Consider the following 20438-nt stretch of genomic DNA (forward strand, 5'->3'; position numbering starts at 1 on the left):
CCAGATGGGGCCATTTTAAAAGTCATTTATGTCTTTGGAATATATGTCTAGTAGTAGAGACTCTGGGTATGAACTTTTTCATCACTTTCTTTGAATTATTCCAAATTGCTTTCCAGGATGGCTAGACCAATTCACACCTCCACTAAGAGTACATATTAGTTGTCCTGTCTTTCTACAAGCCCTTCAACATTGATTATTCCCACATTTTGTCATTTCTTCAAGTTTGCAGTGAGTGAGGTGGAATCTCAAAGTTCTTTTGATTATCATTTTTCTTATTATTAGTGAATTAGAATTATCTTTTATAAGTTTTTAATAGTTTGCCATTCTTCTTTTGAGTCCTCTTTGTTCATATCAATTGACAATTTATATATTAGGGAATGGTTTGAGGGCTTATGTATTTTTGGTACTTGCATACCAATCTATCATAAATCATTTATTAAATTAACCTTCTGTGTTAGACTCTGAAGATACAAATACCAAGAATTAAACTATCTTTACTCCCCAAAAACTTACATTCTAATAAGAAAGGCAATAGGGACAAATAAAAGTGTATACCCAATACTATAAAGAGAATTTTTAAAAAAGATAAAAGAAGCATTGCTAACAGACTCATACTAATGAATACGAATTTCTCCTTGCAACCACCAAAAAAGTTACAACTATTTCCCTTCTTATCATTGTGTATTTATCTGGCCAAAAGTTTTCTTTTACAATTTCATTTAATTAAAACTATCTCTTCTACCTTTTTTTTTTGGTGAGGCAATTGGGGTTAAAGTGACTTGCCCAGGATGACACAGCTAGTAAGTTGTCAAGTGTCTGAGGCTGGATTTGAACTCAGGTCCTCCTGACTCCAGGGCTGGAGCTCTATCCACTGTGCCACCTAGCTGCCCCCTCTTCTATCTTTTGCCATCACTTCTATCCTTTGTTTGATTAAGAATCCCTACCACCATACCAGAAATATCTGTGTAAGATATCTGATATAATTTTCTCCTAATTTTTATAAAGAATGATATGAACTTTAATATTCACTTTGAATTTATTGGTAATATGTTATAAAACTTAAGTTGGAGTTTTAGAAATATTTAAAATAAATAATGCCAGTGCTCCCAGTGAGATTTTTCCCTTTCCAGCACAAAAGATCTTCTCAGGGCAGCTAGCTCAACTGCTTCCATGGGGAATGGAAATGGCAGCTCTTTCTCCCCTATGTCTAATCTGCTGGTGTCATATGTGAACTTGCAGAGTCTTAGCTGGCCTTATAGGCTCTACCCCCAAATGTAGATGGAGGCAAGAGCTTCAGTCAAGCAATCAATCAGTCATGACTAATTGAGAGCAGCTACATGGCTCAGTAGATAGAGTGCCAGGACTGGAGTCAGAAAGACTCATCTTCTTAAGTTCAAATCTGGCCTTAGACACTTACTAACTGTATGACTCTGGGCAAGTCACTTAAAACTGTTTGCCTTAGTTTTCCCATCTATAAAATGAGCTGGAGAAGGAAATGGCAAACCACTCCAGTATTTCTTCCAAAAAAAAAAACCAAATATGGTCACAAAGAGTCAGACATGACTGAAAAACAATTGAACAACAACAGTGAACATTTTTTGTCAAACCTCAGGCTAGGAGCTGGAAGGACAAAAAAAAAATTTGCTCTCAAGATGCCCCCATTCCATTGGAAGAGATGGAGACCACATGTCCCTGAATTAGTCTATATGAAATATATACAAAGTACATTTTTATTGTTTTTGGCAAGAGGCAATAACAGGGGGAGAATAAGGAAATATTTGACAATTAAGAGGGACTTTGTGGAGGAGAGAGAGCCAAGATTATGGAGTGGGAAGTTCTACTCCACACACTCTTCCAAGAAGATCTAGAAAAGGCACCACAACAAATCCTAATGAGAAAACCCAGAAAAAAAGTTATGAGTCATTTGTCCACCCAAGTTTGACATAGTGAGATAGATAAGGAGGCTTGTAGATACTGGAAATGGGGTTGGCATAGGAACAAACTAGAGAGGAATCCAGCACCCTAGAAAAGGTTTTGTGGCAGTGGGGTGTCTCAGACTCCAAGGTCAGAGCCAGATATCCTTTTCAGTGTCTAGTCTAATGTACAGAAAAAGAACCAAAGCAGGAATCCCAAAGCAACAGGATTTTCCAGCTGAATTCTAGGCAGCAGCTGTCTACTTTTTCAGAGACCCAAACCTAGGTAAGGAACTTGTAGAGCTCAGGCCAAGAAGATAGCAGTTAGACTTCACCTAGGATCTGACTACTTTGGGAACATTGAGATAATATAGGATCTCAGCATATCCTTGAAAATCTAGGATAAAATAACATTCAATACACCCAAGAAAGCAGCAACAAAATCAGTCTATATCTCCCTTCCAGAAGTGTGATAGATCCCATGAAATCTGAAGTCAGGAGGTGGGTTGGAAGAATGGATAAAGCAAGACAACAACAAAAGAATTCCACCATAATGAGCTATTATGATGGCAGAGACATTCAAGACTTAAATACAAATTAAGACAATGCATTTACAAGGAATGCTTCAGAGAAAGCATTGTCTAGTCACAAATTTGACTAGAATTCCTAGAAGAGATTAAGCAAGGATTTTTTTAAGACGAGGTATTTTTAAAAAATAAACAAAATGAGAGCACTTGAGGGGAAAAAAAAACAGAAGAATGAGAACCATGGAAGAAAGAATTGGAAAGAGATATACACCTTGTCCAAGTAAGAAACACCCTGTAATTTTAATGGAGCTAATAGAAGTTAATGACTCCATGAGGCAACAACACATATTAAGGTAAAAAAAGCTTAAAACATAGAAGAAAAATAATCCAATAGCAAAAACAAATGACTTGGAAAAGAGATTAGTGAGAAAAATAAATATTGTTTGGACTCTTTGAATACTATGACCAAAAAAGTGTTTCAAGAAATATTGAAAAATAATTGCTCAGACTTCTTAGAACCAGGGGCCAAAGTCTTTATAGAAAGAATCCACAGGACACCTCCTGTAAGAAACTCCAAAATCAAAACTCCCAGGAACATTATAGCCAAAATCCAGAGTTTCCACGTCAAAGAAAAAAATGCCACAAATATTCAGAATGAATTCAAGTACCAAGGAGCCACAATAAGGATCAAATATGATTTAATTACCAACACTAAATAGGAATAAAAGACTTAGAATATGATATTCCAGAACGCAAAATATATGGGCTTAAAGCCAAAAATCATTTACCCAGAAAAAAACTAAGTACAATTCTACTTGAGAAAGATGGATCTTCAATGAAATAAGGGATTTCTAAGCATTTGTGGGCAACTAGGTGGCACAATGGCTAGAACACCAAGTCCGGAGTCAAGAAAACTCATCTTCCTGAGTTCAAATCTAGTGTCAGACACATACTATCTGTGTGACCCTAGGCAAGTCACTAGACCCTGTTTGCCTCAGTTTCCTCATCTGCAATATGATCTGGAGAAGGAAATGGCAAATCCCTCCAGGATCTTTGCCAAGAAAACCACAATGTTCATTAAGAATTGGGCATTACTGGAAAATGACTAAACAATAAATGATAAGCATTCCTGATGAAAGGAGCAGAGCTAAGGAGTGAAGAGAAACATAAAAATGCAAACATGACTGGACAATAAGGAGACTAAGCAAGGATCAAGTGCTTCCATTTAGATATGGGGAGATGATACATGTGTTCCCTCTCAACCCTATCATCATCAGGGTTCATAGAGGTAGTCTAATTAGACAAGATTTGAAAGTAGTGGTTAGATCTTTACAATCTTGACAAAAAGAATGACAAGAAAGGGGAAGAGGAATGCATTGACGGGTAAGGGAAAGGACATTTAGAGGAAATTATCTCACATATTCCATGTACAGAAGTTGACATCTGTACAAATAAGGAGGAGGGGGTGAAGGAAAGAACTGACACTAGATCCTCATCTTCACCTGAACTGGCCAAAAGAAGCAAGAATACACACACACACACACACACACACACACACACACATGCACAGAGTTAGATTCAGAGATAGATTTCATTTAACATGCAAAGAAGAGGGAAGAAGGGAAGGGGGAATTAAAGGGAGTGCAAAATAAGGGAGGAATGAGCCTTAGAGGACACAAGCTCTAAGGGCATTCATGAATATTCCCAGCTTTTTTTTAGGTGGTGAAGAATTGAATGTGATAGAGTGTCCATAAACTAGAGAATGGATGATCAATTTATGATAAATGTGATGAAATACTATTGTCCTGAATCTTATCAGTAACAGGATTCCAGAAGACTCATCATGAAACATCTTACCAACCTTGTGATAGAGAGATGAGGGATAAAAGAATAATTTTTTGAGGAAGGTAGTATGGTCAATGTGGAAATTAGTTTTATTGCTATACATATTTATAACGAGTTTTATTTTTCTTGTGTTCTTATTTGTGAAATGGGGAGGGTAAGAAGGCAGATGTTGACTGATTAATAAAAAACATTTTTAACAAAATAAAATCCAAGAAAAATAAAATTAAAAAACTATTGAAATGAGACAAGGAGGGAGGGAGCGAGAGAGAGGGGAAGAGGGAGAGAAAGAGGGAGAGAGAGACAAAAAGAGAGACAGACAGAGAGACAGAGAGACATACACACAGAGAATCCATGTGGTCCCTAGACCCTGAACAAGGTGCTGATGCTAAGGGCACATTTTCTTGGATAAAGTTTAGCCACTAATTTTGTCTGGGCAAATTCTCCTCCTCAGGGCTCTAACATGGTACAAATGGAATTTTGTCTCAGGGTACCAATAAGCTGTGGGCATGTGGAATAGTTCCTCCCTTGGGGAAAAAAAACACATCATTTTATGCTTTTCCTCAATTTGGTGTGCAGCTCACCCCAACCTCTTCTTCTGAGGCATGGAGTACAACAACCCCACTTGGAACTTGGAAGAATTATCTTTTTCCAGTAGTGTTGCATTTACTGTGCATTGTTGTATCCAGCCCCAATATAGTGCTCTCTAAATAGCTATGCCCCACTCTTCTTAGTGACCTTGGCTCTCTATGTCATACCCCCCTCCAATTTGCCCTTAACTCAGTTTCAGCCAGCTGAAACTCTTCCTCTTTGAGCCCCAGGGCCTCCCTACACCCTACATTTTCATTCAGGACTTGAGGCAAAAGACCTGGGATATTATGTTATCCGGGTAGCAATCACCATGCTAGATCTGCTTTCACTGTTCGGACCACAGAGGTTTTAACTTGCTTCTCTATGGAATTAGTCAGATCATCATTTAGTTAGAACTCCCTTCCCCCAACCCTTTTGGAAGAATAGCTTTGGAGATGCAAGAAAACCAGGCCTGGATCCTACAGTCTTATCCCTCGGATATGTATTTATACGGTGAAGCGTCCCTATGCCACAGTCCTCCCACTAAAAGACACAAACAAAATCAAAAACAACAAAAAAATACACACACCCACTATATTTGCCTTTTAACATATGGGTTTCCAAATTCATGAGTGTCTGTGTAGAAAAGTTTTCAATAACTTATTGTTCCAGTCCACACCCTCAGGCTGGAGGAGAAAGTACATCCAGGACTAATAAACCTGACTCTTCTGCTGCCCTCACTGCTGCTGGCCTATTTCCTGCAAGCATTACTAGGGTTTTCTTTTCCCTTAATTTTAGGGCTTTATAAAGACAGACAGAGACAGATAGTGAGACAGATACAGAGAGGGATAGACAGACATACAGACTGACAGACAGAGAGACAGAAATTTTTGATCCCTCTTTTCTGGTCTTGCCTTTACCTTCCATTTTCTATAGAGCTCTCCCCTGCCCCAACCAATGAAACAGATGACTTCTTTGTCAGTCAGGCAAGTTATCAGTCCAAAGAGGCTCATACCATGAACAGTGACTCATTTGCTTGTTCTCCTGGAAAAAGACCCTGTCCTAGTTGCTGCACTTGTGCTTCCACATAGGGAGACCACAGCTGTGCTGGGCATAGGGATTTTGAATTTGCCAACCCCTCCTTGTTGGTTCTGGGTGATTGTTCTGCTAATGTCTGTATAGGTTCAAACACCGATGAAATGTGATGCATCTTTCTTTTAGGCAAGTACTGGAAGTCAGTGGAGAGGTATTCAGGCTGTGCTCTGACTGGCACTCCGGAACAAGAGCAAGAGGAAACAGAGACTGTCTCTGCCCTGGCTTCCCTGTCTGTTGATGTGGATCAGTGCTTTTCTAAGGAAGACAGCAGGTATGAATTGAGCTCTGGGGGTGCATGGAGGTAAGGCTGGTTGAGTTCCACTCATTCTTGCTTTTAAATCTTATGAGTGACTATACGTCCACTTACTCCCTCCCACCGTTAGCTACCCTGACCTTTTTTCTACAAACTACTGAGACCACCAGTTCAAACAATGTCATATAAAAGTTTCATTAAGTTTGAACTCTGCCCCCAAAGAATTTACTGAGTGTTCATGCATGAATGCTAAGACCAAGCTCAGGGAGAGACAACTGAGGATTATGGAAAGAGCCACATGGGAGCTTTGGGCCTTTCCATATTGCTCAGAATATTCAAGTCGGATGTTTAGCTCTGAAGCCAATTAGCATCTTGGAAGCTGGTGACAGTAGGAATGTTAAGGGAAGAAGAGAAGGACAGAAAGAAGCTGGGAGTAGTGTCTGAATATGACTGATCTGTGGAATAAATAAAATCTCAGAGGTAAAAATAGAACAATCCCAGGTGACATGGACAAAACCATGCTTTCCTAAGAAAGATGTATGTTCATGTAAAAGTTATATAACTTTGTTTTAACTTTGTTTTGCAAACGATTAGGCTTTCAAAGAAAATGTGTAGTAAAAAGGAGTACCTGAATAGAAAAATGTAGTAATGTTTAATGTCATAGGTCTTGTTAATACATTTGAAACAAGTCATCATTATCCTATGAATGGTGCAATATTCAGTATTTCTTTCAGATCTAGCTACTATGACAGCAAGAAGAACAAAATGGCAAAATCACATGGCTTCTATGAATGGCTAAAATACCAAATTTCTTTAGTATATCCAGAAGTCAGATGATGATTCTTTAGTACCTTTAGGATCTGTGGTCTCATCAGATTGGATACTCCAGCAACAAATGGTGATCATAACTTCTCTGGGGTATAGTAGTGTATGCTCTGAGTTTAGCTAGGTTGATCCCTAAACATTGTCCAATGAGCATTAGCCCTGTGCTTGAAGCTCAATTGAAACTCACACATCCAGACCATTTGCTGTTCCTGATACATGGCCTCCCATTCCCTACATATGTACTTTTGTTCATTACTGTGAATACCTAGTACACCTCTCATCACTTCTAAGTCTTAGAATCCCTAGCTTCTTTCTATTTTTTTAAAATTTTTTATTTTGGTGCTTAGCTTCATTCTAAACTCACCTACAATGGCATTTCCTGATTTGCCTAGTTCATTATCATCATATTCAGCAGCAGAAGCAATAATAAAAAGCATTCATTAAGTGCCTACTATGTGCCAGCCCCTGTGCTAAATGCTTACCATATGAAGATAGGCAAAAACATGGTGCCTGTTCTCAAGGAGTTCACATTCTAATGAGTGAGACAACATATAAATAGCTATATGTGCATAACATTTAGATTCAGAATAACTGGAAAGTAACTCAGAGGGAACAAAAATCACTGTCTTAGTTACTACTATATAGTATCTTGCCTACCCACACCCAGTAGCATATAAGCCGCCCCTCCCCCCCCCTTTTTTTTGGCAGGGCAATGAGTATTAAGTGACTTGCCCAGGGTCACACAGCTAGTAAGTTTCAAGTGTCTGAGGCCAGATTTGAACTCAGGTCCTCCTGAATCCAGGGCGGGTACTCTAGCCACTGTGCAACCTAGCTGCCCCCATATAAGCCTCTTGACAGAGAGAGCTGTCTTTGTTTTTATCCCTGTAATCCCAATACCAAGCCCAGTATTTAAAATGCTTCCTGAATTGAACTTAGTCTACCAAAGTTTGGGTTCCATTGGTACAGCCTTTAGGAACCCAGGGTCAAGTAACATTGCTGTAAAAATATCATATCATACAGTTAATTGAAAGTAATGGGCAATCTGTAATCTTTGATCCACTCATATTCCCACTAGTCATAAAAAATTCTACAGAAAAAAAATATATAGCTAGAAAGATTTTTTTCCCAAGGATACACAAATCTGTTCAAAAAGAAAGGAAAAGAAAAAAATGGCTTTGTTCCTCTTAATTGTTCTCAGCTCTTTGGAGCTCAGTGGACTCAACATCTTGTTCTGGTCAGGAAGTAGATTAAAGATACAAGATGGGCATATGCATTTAGCAAGGGGTTTCATTGCAATGTGGCTTTTTTTTTAACATAACCAGTTTAAAATAGAAGATTAGCTTTACAATCAAATGCCCCACATTAGCATATTGGAAGGGGTCTCAGTATAGGCAGCTAGCCCATGAGAACAAACTTATTTTAGATGAAGTAACCTCCTGCTGCTCCAAGCTTGGGGTTGAACCCAAATTTCTAATCCAAGGGCACTGCAATTATCCTTATGGCCAAATCCAGTAAGTTGTCTGTCATCTGAGGGCTGTAAAACTGAGGTAACCATAACATCTGCTAGAGTTGGAATTGAGGAGTTATAATTTAGAACTCTATTAATATAGGGACTGAAAGCCAAATCCAAGCTTGACTGAAATGCATTGTAATTAGTTCAGTACATTCAATTGCACAGCTTAAAGTAAGTAGTGATTAAAAGACACATCAGCAGTCACAGGTAACCTAATGCCTCAGTAGTATTTGGCAGTAATGGATTCTGGATTTCCTGGGTCAGTAATTCAGTCAACTAGCATTTACTAAGTACCTACTATGTGCCAGGCACTCATCTAGGATTGCTTGCTTGCAGAAGGTTTTAATGGTGATGATTAGCTGTGTCACAAGTCCAACGTCAGGGCCAAATGATTTCCCAAGGTCATCTGAAGTCAAAGGTTGCCTGAGATAAAGCTTAAATCCTCATACTGTATGCCTGTAGCATGGATAGTCTGCATTACCTTACACCATGATCATTTTCATTCATTTGTTCTAGACAGAGCAATGTAGTAATGATGGCTATTTTTTAGGGCTGGGGTGGGGGTTTAGAGTAGGAAGAAAATGACTTTGTGTGAAACATTTTTTGTAGCTCTAAACTATTTTTTCTCACAAGAGAGGGAAAAATATAAAATGACTTGTACAAATAGTTAGTTCCATTTCAGTTGCACTATCTACCTCATTCATCTCAACAGGTGAGGGGATGGTAAATAGGGTATGGTGAGGTTGTGGGCTATTTTTTGTGGCTCATACTGAAAAGTGTCAATTATTTTGAATGATCAGGATAATAGAATTTTCCATCCCCTGAAAACAAGTCCCATCACTTTCAAAATTAGATAAAGAAAGATAAAAAAATGCCTGAATTTGGTTACAAATGTGGCATTTAAAAGTATGTGGTATAATTGGAAAGATGCAATTTTTTAAAATCCCAGAATGGATAGAGAAGAGTAAAAGCTAAGCACTTTTTATAGGAAATGCTCTCCACTTGTGTTGGAGGATAGATTGATGTTTGGAATGACATGACTCATTTGCGCTCAAACTTTGGGTAAAGTCATTCTTTTCTTGGCCAGTACATATCAGAATCATTTTACCACCAGTGAATAAAGGATAGAATGCTACTGGCTAAAGCCTATTAGAGGTATTTTGTTCATTTTAATTTTTCTTTGGGAAAGAAGAAAGAAAATGACAAGACTGTCAGTTTCCATTCCCATAGAAGGGGTGAGAAAGCTAGATCATGAAATGCTTCCATGTCATTTGGGGATCATTTGGAAAGGAGGATGAGCCATGAAAAATGACAGTTTGTGAAGGTAGTTATCAAGCAGTAAAGAAAAAGGGGAAGATAAATGAGGAAGGGTCCCAAAAGAGCCAAACATAACAAAAACTCACTAATCAAACAATGATGTCACATTCCATGCCCCTACCTCCCCACCTCTGAAAAGAAAAAAAAGAGGGTCCTAAAAAAGAACCATGGCTGTCACCAACTTCCATCTATATAGCCAATTAAATAAATTGGTTGTGCCTTATGAGGAACATCTGCTCGGCCATTGTTTGCAAGTAGGCTATTGAATTCCCATTGACTAAAGGCAGTGTAAACTTAACTGATTTGAGTTAATCATGATTGCACCTTCTTTTCTGGAAAGTTGTTGTTATATTAGAGTTTATTCTTGGAAGCTAGGGTACATGGCTCCAGAAAACCAAAGTGATCTCTAAGTCCCTGAAAATAGAGAATCAGGATATTCCAACCCCAGGTTCCCTGACTTTGTGCAGATCAAGTTGAAAACTCAGAAATGTGTTGTCAGTGTATTCAAATCTGCTTTAGAAGTATTGGTTTCAATGAGGACACCGCTTTTTCTTATTGAATCATGTGGAAGGATTTAACCATTACGTGATGTATTGGTAAGACATTTCCCGTGAAAAAAAATGATTAAGTAATTATATATAAGAGGAAAATTAGAAAAAATGTTATTCTGGATCCAAATAGAAACTTTTCAGAAGAAACTATTTCATCTAGGAATATGAAAGGAGAAAAGAATATTAGGGATGTTTCATCAGAACACAGAAAAAAAAGAGGGGGGTAGAAGTAGAAGGAGACTTGATTGGTGGTTCTGCTCAGTGCTACTTTTCTGGCCTTGGGCAAGCCACTCAACTTTATTTGGATCTTGAGTTACTCATTAATAATGGGAAAGAGATGGACTAAACTGCCTCTAAATCACCAATATTCCTTCCAGCTCCAAACTGATAACCCTTAAAAAAACTTCAACTCTTCCTCTTCTTAATGGATGTCCAGGTGCTCCTGTTATTTGTTTTACATTTTCACTATATTTTGTTTTCTGTATTACCTCTATTTCTCAATATTCCTCTTCCCTACCCCCACCCAGAAATGCATTCTTTCTTATAATAACAGTACAGGGGGAGAACAGTTCACTATAACTAATCAATACATCCATCAAGTCCATCAGTAAATGGAGTGCTCCACAAGCAAAATACCATGGCTCTGCAAAAAAGAATAAGAGGTGCATTCTTACATGTATTTCATGAGATGGGTCGAGCTTTATTATTATTGTTATTATTATTATTATAAAACATTAGGTTTTAAGTTTACCCTCATTTTCACTATTATTGTCTTCCTGGTTCTACTTACTTCACTTCTTGCAAGTTCATATAAGTTTGCCCCTCTTTCTCTGTATTCCTTACATTCACAAGTTCTTATAGTTCAGTGATATTCCATTACATTTATATGCCACAAAATGTTTACTGATTCCCTATCATTGAGCAAAGGGAATATTCTAAAACTGATCATTAAAGAGATCATTGTTGAATATCCCAAAGGGGAAATATTGATTACAAAGACCCAGAATGGATCCATCAAGTATAAATTGTGCTTGATTGGCTTCATTTCCTTTTATGACAAGATTATTAAACTAATATATGATGTGAATGCTGAAAGTAAAGCTTACTTTGTGTTTAGGTAGGTTTTTGATAAAGTAATTCATTATTTCCATGGAAAAGATAGAGAAATAAGCTTTAGACAATAATAAATTCAGATGCTTTCATAACTAGTTGATGGAGAGGTTCATAAAAGTTCTTAATAATTCAATGTCGACTTGGCAAGAAATCTCCAGTGGTGTACCCCAGGAATCCCTGCTTGGTCCTTGGATATTTAGCTTTTTTCAATTACTTGGATAAGAGCCTAGATGGTATGTTCATGAAATTTGTTGACACAAAGCTGGAAGGAATAGAAACATGTTGAAAAATGGGCAAGATCCAATAGGATCTTGACAAACTTGGGCATTAAGCTAAATCTAATAAGATGTCCCCTACTGATAAGTGGCCAAAGGATACAAATAGGCAGTTTTCAGAGGAAGATACCCAAGCTCTCAATAACCATGAGAAAAATATAAAAATCATTAATAATTAGAGAAACAAAAATCAAAAATCACTCAGAGGTTCTACTTCATACCCATCATATAAACTTAGTAAAAAAGAAGGGGAAAATGACAAATGTTGGAAGAAGTATGCGGGAAACTGGCATATTAATTCATTATTGGTGATGCTGTGAGCTTCTCCAGAAATTCTGTGAGGTAATTTATGTCCTCAGCTATAAAACTGTTTGTACCCTTTTACCTAGCGATACTACTACTAGGTCTGTATTGCAAAAAAGATCAAAGAAAGAAGAAAAGGACCCATGTATACAAAAATATGTACAGCAGTTCTTTTGTGTTGGCAAAAAGGTAGAAACTTAAGGGGTGCTCATCAATTGGGGAATGGTTGAACAAGTTACAGGATATATGTGATGGGATACTCTTGTGCTGTAAGAAGTAATGGTGGTGCAGTGGGTAAAGCACCAGCCCTGGATTCAGGAGGCCCTGAGTTCAAATTTGGTCTCAGACACTTGTCACTAACTAGCTGTGTGACCCTGGGCAAGTCACTTAACCCTCACTAACCCACCAATAAAAAGAAGTAAGGAAGAAGTTGATGTCAGAGAAACCTTGAAAGATCTTTATGAACTGATTCAAAGTCAAGTGAATAAAACCAAGAGAATAATTTATACACTAGCATCAATAGTGCAAAGACAAGCAACATTGAAAGACTTCAGAAGCATGGTCAACACAATGGCCAACTACAAAAGACAGAAATTGAATAATGGCACCATCTACTGAGAGAGATATGATGACCCTAGAGTACAGACTGCCATATTTTCTTTTTTTGTTGGGTGGGGGGGAGGGGTGGCGGCGGAGGGAACATGGTCAATCTGGCAATTAGTTTTACTTGACTATACATGATTGTAATGGGGATTTTATTTTCCATTTTTCTCAATGGAAGAGAAAAGATGGGAGAGAGAAAATAGGAATCTGAAAGTAAAATAAAATTGAATTTTAAAAATGAATAAAATAATATGAAATTCAATAGGAATAGATGGAAAGTTCTGCACTTGGGTACAAATAAAATCAACTTTTTACATATAAGATGGTGAAGCCTGGAGAGACACCAGCTATTTAGGACAACACTCATTGTTTAGTAGATTGTAAGTATAATATGAGAGAACACAGGGCTGTGGGAGTTAACAAAAACACTAAAATATTCTCAAACTATATTAAAAAGAGCCTAACTTTCTTTTTAATTTTAATATTTAATTTTCTCAATTACATGTAAAGATATTTTTTGAATTCCAAATTTTTCTTTCATCCTCCCTTTACTCCCCCCTCCCAAAGCCAGCAAGCAATTTGATATAGGTTATATATCTCTATCATGTTAAACATATTTCTACATTAATCAGAACAAAAGAAAAATGCAAGAAATAAACAAGAACAATAACAAAAAAGCTATAACTAAAGTTAAAATAGTATGTTTTGGTCTGCATTCAGACTGATAGTTAAAAAGATGCTAACTTTCAGAAATATGGAGGTGACAGTAGTCTGCCTTCATCAAAGTTCATCTGGAGTATTGTATTGAGTTCTGGATGCCACATCTGTGCAGATGGTGACTACAGTCATGAATTAAAAGACACTATTTTCTTGAAATGGAAGCTATGGCAAATCTGGACAGCATACTAAAAAGCAGAGCTATCTCCCTGCCAACAAAGGCCCATACATTTAAAGCTATAGTTTTTTCGTAATAGTAATATATAGCTATGAGAGTTGGACTGTAATTAAAGCTGTTCACCACATTATCAATGCCTTTGAATTGTGGTGCTGGAGAAAAATTTTGGAAGTCCTGTGGATAGCAATGAGGTCAACTGAGTCAATATTTAAAGAAATTAATTCAGACTATTTACTGGGAGGTGAAATGCTGAAGCTGTAACTTAAATACGTTGGCCACATAATGAGAATATGAGAGTCATTGGGAAAGACTGAAGAGAGCTCATAGCTTCTCTTTCCTTGGAAGTCTTCAAGCAGAGGCCAGTTGGCCACTCTGGTACCCCAAGCATGCCAAAATATAGTGGGGATTCCTTTTATGGGTTGGACTTAGTGGCTATTGAGATCTCTTCTAATTTTCAAATTTTGTTGTTCTTTGAAATTCAAATTTTGAAACTCAAATTTTGAAGTTGAAATTAGGTGATCCACTTTCCAAATTATTTATGTTACAAAACTGCTGTAATAAGTCATTTGTTGTGTATGGTGCTTTTATTTGTCTTTTCTTAGAGTATATAACTAAGATCGGGATCTCTGGCTCCAAGGATATAGACATTCTGATCATTGTCTTAACATCATTCCTAATGGCTTGGCACAATGCTTGAAGTAAAGTGTAGTTGCGCCAACAACATTGTAGTGTGCCTGTGTTTCCACAAGACCTCTAGGATTGAACGGTTCCATCCTTGCCAACTTGATGTGTAAAACATCATAATTGTTGGGACTTCTATTTTACTGTTATCATTGATTTGGAGCAAGCCGTTGTGTGTTTGTTCATGTTTCTACATCATATGTGCCCTGTTTATTTTTATTTTTATTTTATTTATTTATTTTTTTTGTGAGGCAATTGGGCTTGAGTGATTTGCCCAGGGTCACACAGCTAGTAAGTGTTAAGTGTCTGAGGCCGAATTTGAACTCAGGTACTCTTGACTCCGGGGCCGGTACTCTATCCACTGCGCCACCTAGCTGCCCCCATGTGCCCTGTTTATTAATCATTTAAGATTCTTCTTTTGAAAACTCTATATCTTTGTGGCAGCTATCCTTTGTGGAATGGCTTCTGGTTTAAATCATTGATTATCCCATTTTCTCATTGTAATTAAAATTGATTTTGATGATAACATTCTTATTTTATTTCACTAAATAAGCATTTATTAGGCTCCTACTGTAGGTTAGTCCTTCTTCTAGGCACTGGACATATAAAGACAAGTGTAAGAAAGTCCCTTCTCTCAAGAAACTCACATTTTAACTGATTTATTAATGTTCATAAATTATTATCTTCTTTATGCTTCTGCAAAGATATAATAACTGATATTAAAAAATCCATTTAAAGTTACTAGAAAAAAGACGGAGTTCAAAAACATAGTCCTTTAGGGTTGTGTCTACAAGAACTGAGCAGTATGTTGTATTGAGAGTATCAAAGCTCATGATTTGTTCATTGCTGCCATCACTGCAAAGCTATATTTTTCTAATCCACCAAAAGCCACAATGAAAATGTCATGGACTTTTTTATGCAGTGTTGACACAGCCTGGGTTATATCTAAAGGATAGTGAGGCTTATGATAACATAGAAGCAGGGAGCGCCATTCCAACTCTCATTTCTTTCAATTCACTCTGCGTGACGTGTTTGATTTGAGGGTTCTCCTTTCTGTTCTTTCCATCCCCTGGATAGTATTTTTTCAGACTGTTTGATTTTCTCATGTACATGGATGGGCATAAAGTGTTTTGGGGCTAAACCTAGCTCCAACAAAATGCCATTTTACATGGAATTGTAAGGTTTTCTGCTCTTTATATCACTCAGGGATTTTGTTCTTGTTCAGAAACTAGGAAGACCTCAGTTTGAATCCAAGGTCTAACACTCACCAGCTGTGTGATCTTAAGCAAGTTCCTTTACCTCTATGAGCTTCTGGCCACTTATCTGCAACATGGGGATGATACTATCCACAGTACTGCCTCCAAAAGCAGTTCTCCTGCTCAAATGAGATAATTGTAAAGCATTTTGTGAACATTAAACACAACATCAGTTATTATTTATTAATATTATTTATATCCAACAGTTAATATTAGATATTATTATTGGACATACATTGGAGGTATAATCAATATTGCATTTAGTTTCCAATTCACTTCATTATCTATTCCTCCTTTTGTTTCCTTATTATTATTATTTATTTTTATTAACTATTTTCTTCCTTCCCTCTTCTTTATTTCCACTAGAGGATTCATGTCACACTATGATGATGGTTTCAGTGCTGATCCTCAATTCCCAAGGGACAGCAATGGAACTCAATCAGGATGAAACTGAAGAACTTGCCTTCATGGTTCTGAACCAGTCTTTGAAGCACTTTATTCTAAGGTTCTCTTCCCAACACCTAAAAGAGTACAAACAACGAGCAAAAGTTCCAGATTGCTTCTCTTAGAGCCTTACTAGACATGATCAGAGACATGAAAAAATGAAGCCAATCAGGAGGGAAAAACAGGTCACTACTACTACCAATCCATTTGGAGACATTTGACCATTCTCTCCTACAGCCTCTCACATACTATCCAATGAACCTCCTGAAAGATAAACAGATTTTACAAGGGACTACCAGCTCCAGTGCATGCAAGATCTTGCTTAAATATCTTTACTTCTATGATTCAGGTGAAGCCTCCAGAGATCATCTCATATACAAGGCCCTGGCTGCATTTCTCACCTCCACTCTCCTTGCTAACACTCTATTCCTTTCCTCTTCACATGTTCTCTTCATAAACTAGCATTCTTTAACATTAAGGGACCAAGGAAGCTTTGTTTGCATACTGCTAATTTGATTTATTTTTCAGGATTGACAAGTTGCTTTGATCTTCAAAATATGAACTTTTTGTTTGTAGTTTAAAGGTTCGTGAAATGTGACCCCAATATCCCTTTATAAATAGATTTTGCACCACTCATTCTATGCTTCCAAAAGAATGATGCCTTGCTATTTTTCATCACCTGTGTTCCTTTACACAGGCTATATACCACATTTCACACTCCCACCGCTTATTATCCTAAACATTTTTCAAGGCTCAGCTCAAGTCCCCACCTCTTCCATGAGGCCTCTTCGGACTCCACTCAGTCATTATTGATTCTTTCTGATTTGTTTTGCGTTCTATTTGTATTAACCATTTGATTTTATTAGGGTTCAGAACTTCCAATATGATACTTCTCCATAAACACTCTGTAAGGCACAATCTTAAATAGATCCCAGAGATATCAGAGGTGGTACTTGAATCTGAGGCTTATTGGCCTTACCTCATCTATTATATTATGATAAAAGATTTGCTTGGTACATACTTCGTATAGCATATTACAACTGAGCAAGGTATTGGAGGGTATGGATAAATTTGAGGCACGTCAAGAATGTCCTTCATTTGAGGTCTCTATGGCGGCAAGCTGGAAATCAGGGCAATGTTAAAGAGCTGAGTTCTCCTGCATGTCTTCAACTCCCATAGTCATTCTCTCTGGACTCCCCTGAATATCTCTCACCAATGAAACTCTGAATATCACTAAGTCCTCCACAAAGGTATATGGCCTCAAGCCTAGTGTTCCACCCACCAAGCAGGAACTTCATGTCCCTTCATAAAAAGCATAAAGTATAGACATGCCTCTCCCCCATCTACCTTGGGTAGAAGCTGGGTTAGGTTCCTAGCTGATCTGTATACATGGGATTCTACAATCATAAATTTAGGGCTGGAAGGAATATTAGAGGGCTTTCCACAGACTGACTCTAGTGTAAGGCCTTTGATTCACATTGTGGGAAATGATACCCATGGAGGTAAAGGGAACATGGATATCAATTGGAAGCAATAATAATTTCAGAATTGTTTTTCAGAAATGCATGGGATCATAGATTAAGTGTTGGAAAGAACAGTTAGGCTTAGTTATCTAGCCCAAACACCTCATTTTATAAATGAAGAAATTGAGGGCCAAGGAAGTGAAGTGACTTGTCCAAGGCAATAGAAGTGATATGACCTGAATCAAGAAGCAAAAACCAGTTCTTTTTACTCCAATTCCATTGTTTTTTCTAATATGGAAGAAGCCAAGCCTGAGAGAATGGAAGAAACAGAAGTGTGGGTAAAGAGCAAGAAACAGCCAAGGAAGCCAGTCAACTCCAGTGGGTATGAAGAAGTTATGAGCCTTTGGGGAGCGAAAAGATAGGATGACTGAATAGGGAGAGATGTTGGGAAACCTTGGGATATCTGATCAGGGATGGTAATAATGAGAAGTTCAAGATCCCTGAGATTGGCAAACACAGGAAAGGTTGTGTGGATCTGTTGAAAGAGTTATAGAAACTTTCAGAGAGTTCTTTTCTCTTTCTTCTTTGTGGAGAGTGAAATAATAATTCACTCTCTGATAATGATCCTACAGAGTTGTAAGGTTCAAAGGAGAAACAGATCAGAAGATTTGAAAACCTTATGACACTAGACAAATACAAAGGGGGTTTGTTTGTTTGTTTTGAATATAAAATGTAGAGGTTTAAAAAACACTTTCCTCCCAACAGTCTTTCAAGGTAGATATCACTCGCCCCATTTACAGAGGACAAAACTCTATGACAGAGAGACAGCTAACAAGTGTAATGGCTGACCTCCAAACCCTATTCTCTCTCAGCTCTAAGTCTTATATTTCTGTGTTCAGGGAATCAATAAACTAGTATTGTGTTTAGACTCTCAACACTCTGAACTATTGTTGTGGGTTTCTGCCCGTGGCCAATATTGATATTCTCTCCCATTGAAATGATTCCTCCAATATGCCTCAGTCACTGCTCAAAACTTCTCTGCTGCCACCATCCTCCTTAACAACCAATGACAGACATTGATTCTCTTTAGCCATGAGGTGGGTAGCAGGGAGAGAAATCTTATACATTCTTCCTAGAGTGGCTCCTATGTTAAGAATCCCTACAGCTTCAATGATGTTCTCTGAAATACCCCAAATCTAACCCAAAAGCAGGGAAGGCAGCAGATGCTGATTCATTGAAGCTAGAGAAGAAAATGAGGAAAGCCAAGGGAAGAATGGAGACAGGGACAGTATGGAAGTAGAACTGTGTTGGGACTACAGTTAATGGAACTGAAATCCAGATGAAGTTAATTCTATTTCTCCAGAAGATAATTAGGTCAGGTTGATAAACACTAAATACCCATATTTGGAGGACACTGATGCAGCTTTACATCCTAGCCCTAGGGATGTGCCAGCAGCAAAGGAAGAGGAGTCAGAAAGGGAGTGATGAGTATTATAAGGGTGGGAAGGGCTAAAATAAAGATTTCAATAGGAAAAATACTCTGTTGAAGGCCCAAATTAATACAGATAAATAAAGATAGAGTATTCTAAAACTATCAGGAAGTATGAACACTAAATCCTTAGAGAGCTTACAAAGCTTTCTTTTTTTCTTTTCTTTTTTTGGGGGTGGGGGTCAAGAAATTGAGGTTAAGTGACTTGCCCAGGGTCACACAGCCAGTAAGTGTGAAGTGTCTGAGGCTGGATTTGAATTCAGGTCCTCCTGACTCCAGGGCCAGTGCTCTATCCACTGCTCCACCTAGCTTCCCCAAAGCTTTCTTAACAAATAAAATAAGTAGACAAAAATATTCCTTGGGGCAAACTGTGACTTAAAAAATATAGGGATAAAATAAATTTAAAAACCAATTAATCAAAAAGCATTTATTAATCAGCTACTTTGTACCAGGTACTATGTGAGGCACTGGTAACATAAATTTAGAAAATAACAAGCCTGCTACATGACAGGCACTGTTTTAAGCACTTTATAGATATTATATAATTTAATTCTTACAATAGTCCTATGAGGGATGTGCTTTCTTTATCTCCACTTTATAGTTGAGTTGGAATACTACTGTGCTTTAAGAAACAAAAACATGGAAAGATTTGCATGAAGTAATGATGAGTGAAATGAGCAGAACCAAGAGAACATTGGATATACTAACAGTATTCTTTTATGAATGACTTTGAGTGAATGTCATTTTGACTATTAAACATATCAAAATTGACTTTAAAGAATACATAGGGGCAGCTAGATGGCCCAGTGGATAGAGCACCAGCCCTAGAGTCAGGAGGACCTGAGTTCAAATCCGGCCTCAGGCACTTAACACTTGCTGGCTCTTTGACCCTGGGCAAGTCACTTAACCCCAATTGCCTCACCAAAAAAAAAAAAAAAGAATACATGAAGACAGCCAGAGAAAGAACAACTGATAAATAGAAGAATGTATAGAATAATTGTGTGTGTGTGTGTATGTATATATATATATATATATATATATATATATATATACATACATATGTGTGTATACACATATATACACACATATATATACACACAGATTTGTGTGTATATATGTATACCTGTTTGTGTCTAATTGTAGCCAACTCAAAGGAAGGGGAGGAAGAAACAAAAAGAAATTTACATGATAATTTTTGTTGTATAAAGAAATAGCAAACTGTGCATAGCTTATATGTGGTTTCATTTGCCGTCATCTTTTTTGTTGTACTGTGTTATGGAAATGCTTGTTTTATTTAATAAATAAAAAATAAATCTTATTTTTTTAAATGATGAAGACAGGTTAAATCAATTCTTCAGTGTCATATAGCTGCTAAGTGTCTGAGGCCCAATTTCAGCAAATTTGAACTTCTTGACTCAATATCCAGGGTACTGTACCAGCTAGCTGCAGAAAATAAAAATAAAACTATTCTTATCCTTAAGAAGCTTACATTCTTTTTTTGTGAGGCAAT

General features: G+C 37.4%; 1 protein-coding gene across 4 annotated transcripts in view; it reads left to right on the top strand.

Annotated features, from left to right (window-relative positions):
- The window catches only part of HDAC9 (histone deacetylase 9), an 895346-nt gene that overhangs the window by 865053 nt on the left and 9855 nt on the right, over positions 1 to 20438 (top strand). For all 4 annotated transcript variants that reach the window (XM_043966016.1, XM_043966013.1, XM_043966011.1 and 1 more), the window contains one exon: positions 6074 to 6218. In XM_043966016.1, the coding sequence (XP_043821951.1) occupies positions 6074 to 6218 (145 nt within the window). The remainder of the gene's footprint in view (positions 1 to 6073; positions 6219 to 20438) is intronic.

Source organism: Dromiciops gliroides, chromosome 5 (genome assembly GCF_019393635.1).
Source record: "Dromiciops gliroides isolate mDroGli1 chromosome 5, mDroGli1.pri, whole genome shotgun sequence".
In the NCBI taxonomy this organism is placed as follows: Eukaryota; Metazoa; Chordata; class Mammalia; order Microbiotheria; family Microbiotheriidae; genus Dromiciops; species Dromiciops gliroides.